The sequence below is a fragment of the Rhizophagus irregularis genome, chromosome 31 (genome assembly GCF_026210795.1).
Source record: "Rhizophagus irregularis chromosome 31, complete sequence".
NCBI classification, from domain to species: domain Eukaryota; kingdom Fungi; phylum Glomeromycota; class Glomeromycetes; order Glomerales; family Glomeraceae; genus Rhizophagus; species Rhizophagus irregularis.
The window spans coordinates 1694640-1703149 of NC_089459.1; the positions used below are offsets into that span (position 1 = coordinate 1694640).

General features: G+C 23.4%; 1 protein-coding gene across 1 annotated transcript; it reads left to right on the top strand.

Annotated features, from left to right (window-relative positions):
• Positions 1-4642: 4642 nt before the first annotated feature.
• On the top strand, positions 4643-5483 carry OCT59_022482 (uncharacterized protein; the record flags this gene model as incomplete). Its single annotated transcript, XM_066144811.1, has 5 exons — positions 4643-4660; positions 4714-4839; positions 5073-5180; positions 5246-5323; positions 5397-5483. The coding sequence occupies 5 exons, from the start codon at positions 4643-4645 to the stop codon at positions 5481-5483; spliced, it is 417 nt and encodes a 138-aa protein (XP_066006236.1).
• Positions 5484-8510: the final 3027 nt, after the last annotated feature.

The following is an 8510-nucleotide window of genomic DNA, read 5'->3' on the forward strand; positions in this document are numbered from 1 at the left end:
TTACAATAAAAAATGAAAGACATTATCAAAAATGTAAAAACTTGATTATACTCTATAATATCCAAATAAATAAAATTTATACAAAGTGAAATGAATAATAATACAAATAATTTTTTTTAAAAAAAAACAATGTTGAATGTAAAATATAAATTTTAGGGGGTAATTTAACTTAGGTTATTTAATTCAAAAGACAAATTAGCAAAACTCATTTAAATAATTGATTTTTAAATTTAATGTTTATTTTTAAAAATTTGATATTTTAAAAATTTAATACTTATTTTTAAAATATAAATTTTATTAAAATATAAAATAAATGTATTTTTAAAAATATTAGTATATATAAATATTTAGATTTATTAAATTTAATAATTAGATACAATTTAATTTATTTTTGAATTTGATATCTATTTTTTGAAATGTAAATTTAATTAAAAAAAATTAAAATAAATATACAATATTTAAATAAAAATAGCAGAAATTCTATTTTTGTTAATTATTTAAAATTATATATAATAATAATAAGACCCTGTTTACTTATAAGATAGGTTATCACTAGTAGATTTAAGGTAAAAATCATATATAAATTTTTTGCAAATCCTACTATAAAAGGAAATTTTATATTATATTGTTATGATTTTTTTCCTTTTTAGCTAATTAACCAATAGAATTTAGGAAAAAAATAAGATAAAAATTATTAGTAAAGGATTAATTTTCTACAGTGATCTTTATTGTAAGTAAACGAGATCTTAATAATAATACTTATAATTTTAATATGTAATAATATAGATCTAAAGAACACTAATAGTTTGCAAAAATTTTATTTCTCTAATTTTTTTGCCAATTATTAATTAAAATAATTTTATACAGTGCATACAATCTAGTCCCAACAAAAAAATTTTTAAGCAGCCAAATTTTTTACATTATGTAATACTAATCCTGTAATTTTATTGGTCAAATTTATTTAATTTAAATTATAATTCTTAATTCTAGCCAAATTTACATAGTTAATAATTAAACGAAAGTAATTTTGGCCAGACTTATATGTAATTCTGGTCAGAATAAAATGGCCAAATATTTAATTTAATAGTAAAATATTTCAACTTTGAATTGCTACTACTTTATTAAAAAATACTTTACAGGAAATTTAAAAACATAGTTTTATTAAGCTTAATCTGGTTTATCATTGTACATTTATACTTTATATTTATCTTTTTTTTTTGAATGAATAGTAGTGATTTAAATTTCATCAAATTTAATTGCTGGGACTAAGTTGTATGCACTGTATAACTATAATTGAATATTTCATTATGTAGCTAGCTTAAAAAAGAAATTTTTAATACAATGTTTATACAAATTAAGTAAACTAATAATTCATTATATATATTATAAATTTTCATTATTATTTTCTCTTTGATAATATTTTTTTTGCATATATAAGAAAATTCATCTTAAAAATGAAGTTTTTTTACCTTCAGATATAACTTAAAAGTAAGTGTAAAGTACAATTTAAACAATAAAAATATATGTAATTTGTTCTGTAAGTTTCTAGATATAAAGATGATTTAAAAAGACATATTATCTAAAATAAGCAGTATAAAATTTATAATATAATGTGAAATAATTTTAAACACCAATAATAAGTGGAAAATAAATCCTATAAGATAAAAAAAGCTTATAACAACGATATTTTTATTAACGAAGATTTTGTTTAATGTTAACTACTTACAATAAAATATCTTTATACTAATAGATTTTTGCTTTTTAAGATACTTGATGATGCTATCAAGAAGTATATGATATTTTTATAATAGAAAAAATACCTTTATAAGAAATATCTTTAGAAAACTTTTATTAATTTACTGGACTTTTTTAAATGTGACTCCTTTATATCTTTTCCTTCAATAAATATTATTTACTTCTATTCACCAGCCTTTTTATTCACTAAATCACAAGACCTCTAATTAAAAAACTTTTTAAGTGTTTTTAAAAATTTAACACATTTGAAACTTGATATAAAGTGTAAAAGCTATAATGAGGGTTTTAACTAAAATAGCCTCTAATCTTGCTACCAATACATTTTGTCTCAGTAGACTTTGAAAAAAATTAAAAAATCTAAATGTTTCAGAAAAAATAATCTTTACTATATTGAATTGAAAGTTGATTTACTTATTTAATAAATCCAAAAAGAGCATAATAAATAATGTGAAGATGAAGGGATTTATTATCCAGATTATTCAGTTTCTTATTGGAATCATTTTAAACTTATATGATATATCTAATATACCTCACAGATAAGCCTTAGTTGATGTAATAATAATACTTTATATTTTTATAATTATCATATAGTATAGCATATTACATATTTCAGATAGGGATTGGAATCGAAAATCGAATCTTTTCAAGATTTTTCTCATAGACGACCAACCTGACTTTGAATCAGTTTCTAATTTCAGCAAAAATAATCAGCACTTGGCCGGCATGAAAAATTACTTTGGAGTCAGGTTAACTTACATATAAAAAATTGCTGAGAATCGATTCTCGAGAATCGATTTTACTATGTTTTGTCAATTTTCGATTAATCGATTCCAATCCCTAATTTCAGATTAGATGAAAAATTTGTTATTTTTTTTTCTTTAATATATACATTTGAAAAAAAGAAAAACTAATAGAATATGTATTTCACAGATTGATAGATTAAAGAAGGGCAGAATTATTTTGAAAAATGTCATATATTTAGAAAATAGAAATATGGTTATAAAGTTTGTAATCATCACTCATATTTATATTACAAAGGTGTAAAAAGATAGTAGAAGAAAATATATAAGCAATATGAATATTCTTGAGTTTACTTACAATTTATAATCAAAAAATTCAGTTATGTAATTCTATCTGATCATTTTTCAAGAAAATTGGTTTCAAAAATTATATGATGATTTAATAGTATAGGTTACACTTGTGATGCAATATAATTGATAATATAATAGATTTGTACAATATATAAATATATTTTTTTTTTAACAATTAATAAAATAAAAATATAATTAGTGCAATTAATTTATCAGATATTATATTTTTTCATATAGTATCAGTTAAGGAATTGAAGGAATTGTGTATACTAAAATTTCTTGAACAAGTTTCAAATTATCATTGATAAATATATAGTAATGTTAAAAATAATAACATATATCACAGGAACAAGTAATTGCATGTATTTTTTTGAATTTTCCTGCATATATTTCAAAACTTTATGTATAACAAAAAAAACCTTCTTATTGATTTTTGTATATAAGTAATGCCAAAGTTTTTTTATTATGATTTTAAGCAGTTCTGTTAATCAGATTTTCATAATGTAATTATATTAATGTAATTTTATTCAAAAGTTTATAAAAAATCAATCCTGCAAATTATATAAAAAGGTATATATATCTGGTTAGTGAATTCTTTTATCTGTTTTGTACAAGAAAAGCAAAAATCAAGCAAAAATTTAACTATTCAGGTCTTATCATTATTTACAGTATATCATCAATATTATTTATTAAATGAACTTATATATTTCACAAAGTAATAATAAGGTAAGTTGATTTATTATTTAGTTAAATTCTTACTTGAAATATATTATTATAACATTAATTAATTTTCTGCCTCTATAGATGTTTCATAATAAAATGTTTATATTACTCTTCTTGTTATATATTGGCATTTTGATCTTTGCCAAGAAATCTTTAACAATCATCATAAGTATAATAGGTATAGTGAAATTATTCATATGAATCTTATTATATATAAAGGCATAGCAAAAGTTTTGTGCAGTACATCAAAAAATAATATTTGGTGTAGTATCCAAAAAATTTCTTAAAAGCCAAGGTGAATTGAATATTCTGAAAATAAAACATAACAGTAAGTGTGAATTGGTAATTAAGGTTGCTTGTCTAAACCTCTTCAAAATCCTACGATTAGTTTCATCAAAATTTTACTATAGATTTATTATAGTTTTGGCAGAGTTTCAGCAGTTTCGGCATTTATAATAAGTTTTGGCAGTTTTGCTTTTCTCCAAAGTTTTGCCAGTTTTTTAATATAACTTTAATAAAGTTTTGGCAGAATTTCACTTTTCGGCAAAACGCCATCTTGCCTAAATCCTAGGTTTCGGCAAGCAACCTTATTGGTAACATTACATTACTTTTTTTATATCAGTTGCAATTTGAAATTATTCAATTTCATGAAAGTTTCCTTGCAGAACTTAGCTAAAATCAAAATTATATAATCTGTGTTGATATGAGTGATTTATATTGGTGAGGATCTTGTAAACATAATTTATTTCATATAAAATGGAATCTCATAGTTAGATAGATATGTGATAGAAAAAATTAGCTATAGTAGATACTACATAATTGTGAGAGAGCAAAGAAATAACTTGATGTTGGGACTTGCATTAAATGGCCTAGGATCCATGTACTCCCTCTCTCTTTGAAGCATCATACATTTCGTTTGCTACCTTCACTTTAAAAATTAATAAAATTTTGCTTGCTTTGGGCATTGAATTTTTTGAAATACCAGGGTTCCATGTATATGCGCAGTGACTAAAGATCAACGTGTAACGTGAGATGTCATAAATCGATCCGTTTTTTTTTTCACAAAAATCGAAATGAGCGCACATTTGGATGTTTATTTGACGAGACTTCACCTAAAGAATACAGCTTTTTAAGCTTTTATCAGAACAAGAGATTTCACGTTTTTATTCCAAAAGGAAGCCAGCAGGCTCCGGAAGAATTTAGTTCTCTGGTAAAGGAGGATTCGGAAGAGAAGGAGAGTTATACCAATCGGCTGTTGCAAAACTTTGAAGCAAGTATATTTTCTTTTAAGTTTACTTTGATAGGCAGTATGAAAGACTTCCAGTAGTCCCGAGAAGGGGTAAAAACTCACACAACTACGGTGGGCATCTTACGTGTTGCCTACCTTATGGTCTTACGCGTCCGTTGTGGTCTACTAAAATGTAGTATGGAAGAGTTTCAGTAGTCTCCTTTCTTTTATGAGACAAGATTATAACAAATGTATAAAAATGTATTATTCTTTAGAATCATCGAAGTAAGAACGCGGAGATCGATCGACTCTGGAATGTAGTTGAACGTGAATCTCTGGAAATAGAGCATGTCAAGGAAACAAAACAATTGCAGTTGGACCAGGTCAATAATTTATACTTACTTTGATATTGTTAAATATTATGGCTAATGATTGATCTGAATTGCAGTTGAAAATAGCTCGTGTTATGACAAAGGGAACTGAAGATGGCGGTGGAAATATTATGAAAAATGTCAATACGGAGCTGGTATGGCAATTTACATGTAACTTTGTTAAAAAAATGATCTATTAATTCAACAAACTTTATGGTTTATTCGTAGGTCGAGTCAGCTACTTATCTTAAAAGAAGACGAGATGTTGATTACAAAGAAGATCGAGATGGGTACACTACGCCTTGTCCAAACTAGAGGTGCAGCCTTAATGACGTGACGTAACACTTAGTTAAGTCACGTCATAGACGTATATTGGACGTAACTCTAAAAAATAAAAATTTTATATGAAAAAAAGTGACGTGACGTAATATTAGTTAAGTCATGTCATAGATGTATGTAGGACGTAACCCTAAAGAAAGCATAAGGCTGCACCCTTAGTCCAAAGAAACCATGTATTAATGTTTTTGGTCTTGGCAAAAGTGATCAGCGTTACAATTTGAGTTAATATTTCTAACCGATCTCCCAGATATGTTAAGACATTAACGTGTAAATTTATTAGTAAAATAAAAGCTTTTAATGCTATGGCTATAGGTGAATTTCTTGTGTGCAAACTTTTTTTGCGCATAAGTATATCTAATAAAATATTTCATTTTGACTATAAACATATTACTGATAGACTTCCAGATAGTCTAATTAAAAGAGCATATCAAGGTCTTTTAAATCACTTTATAAACCCTGTTCTATTAGAAATAATTTCTGGGAAGTCTGATCGAATTAAGTCATATCTAAGGCATAAATTAGAAGTTTATGAGAATTTGTTAAATAGGAAATGCGAATCTATAGCTCAGGAAAAATTACTGTGTCCTTGAAGCTGGCCAGAATGTAATGTATTCCCAGCATCACCAGCTATATATGTTGCAGATAATAGAATCCAAACCAATAATACTACATGTTATTATAATAAAAGAACTTTTGAAAAATTTATGCAAGACATAGAAAGAGAATATAGAAAGCAAATTAGTGCAAATAAGAAATTATGATGTGAAATTGAAGATGCAACTGCAGGTACTGAAAAAAACTGGCATCCATAAAGTCAGATTCTATTTACTAAAAAAAGGTGTATTCCAGCCTTTTCGTATTCTATGTAGATATTTTAGGGATACTATCAAATCAAAGATAATGAAGTTCTGATCATATAAATAGTTATCAATATCTGCATATATATATAATGCCAATTATTAGTATATAGGCGAAGAATATAGATTAGTTTATCTAGGGTGACCTATTGAAGAGTATAATATAATTTAATTCTTTCTTTATCAGTCAAAAAAACTTTATATTATATAAATTGAACTTATATTTCTTCTTCAGTTAGTATTATATATAGGATATTATCTATTTATCTGGCAATTTTTTATGAATACAAATGTTCAAACAAATCCATGTCTACATTTGTAGTCTGCAAACTCTATGGAGTGTGAATATAAACAAGCTACTAATCAACCTTAAAAATCTTTTAACTGGAATTAACAAAAAAAAACAGCTAGCATTAATGCAGACAAAATGTTCTGAACATGAAATTATAGTAAATATGAACCAAACTGTTTGATTTAGGACTATTCAATGTTCATATTTATGTTTTATAATAATACTGCTTTCGGTTAAATAAGGAATAATCTTCTTCTAGATTTTCTTTGAATTAGCATATAAGTTCTTGAATATGATTACATATCTCTTTCCAAAAACAAGGATTTTAGTTTTAAAATTTTATCAGATCCTATTGCCTAAAATATTATATTTTCATGGTATAGTTCTAAACTATTTGCAATAATCTAGTATGCCGATTTGAGGTATAAATATTTTAGTTCCTTAAAATATTGCTGATAAGTACTAAATTACCATTCAAAATATATTTGGTTTTTTAAAACCTTACTTACTTATAATAAAAATTAAATCAATTCAGTTCTAATTTAACAATTCAGACTGAAATATTCAGTTCAATCAAGTTCAGTTTTGAATTATAAATCTAATCTAAACTGAATTGGATTGAACTGGATTAAATAAATATTTTCACAATAGTTTTATATTAAAACTATTGCAATTGTTTAATTATTAAATAAAAAACATTATGAAACGTTTTTTTAATATATTATTATAAAAAAATATTTACGCAATATTTTTTTAATTAATTTAATGAAAAAATGTTTTTTTTAATATATTATTATAAAAAAAATGTTTTTGCAACATTTTTATAATAATTTAATAAAAAATGTTTACAAAACATTTTTTTAATTAATTTAATAAAAAATATTGCAAAAACATTTTTTTATAATAAATCTCAATCTTTTTATGTAAAACTAAATTATGGTAAAATTACAAATTCTCTAAAAATAATCCTAAAAGAAACTATTCTTTAACGTAAGAATAATTTATCTACTTTTCTAATTTTTATTTTCTAAATAAATTTTCTAATTTATCTTTCATTCAATAAATGAATTTCTTACTTCTTTAATATAAGAATCTTATAAAAAATATTTTTTAATCTATTTTCTTATTTCTTATTTCTATTCTTTTATTTCTTATTTCTTATTTCTAAATAAACTATTAATAACTAAATAACTAAAAATATAAATATTAAAATAAATATACTATAAATAATATATTATAAATAACTTGTAAATCCTTTTATCCTTTTTTGGTTAATTATTAGGACCCCACCTACTACTAAGATATGTTACTGGTAGAAATTTCACTTTCATATAAAACCTTACCTTAGGATTTGCTTAAATTCTATTGGTTAATTAACTAAAAAGGAAAAAAATCATAATAATGTAATATAAAATTTTCTTTTATAGTAGGATCTTCAAAGAGTTTTATATGTAAACCTTACCTTAGGCTACAGGGTGACCTATCTTAATAATAAGCGGGGTCCTTAATTATTCTTCTGATTATATGATTACTTTCATATCTAAGATTACAATATTCAAATATTTTAAATTGATTTGAAAGTTCTTCAAATTTTAAAAATCTTTGCAATTTTAATTTTAAATTTTTATTATAAAAATTATAAATATTATTTTTATATAATTTAAACGATTTAATGTTATTATATAAACAAATTTTTTTGTAAAATATTTAATTAAACAAGTATTAATGTATTATTAAAAAAATACACTATTAATATAATTTAATATATAATTAATTAATTAAAAAGAATTTTAAATTGTACACTATACATGCCACCCAAATTATTTTAGACTGCCGTAATTATAAGTAAAATCC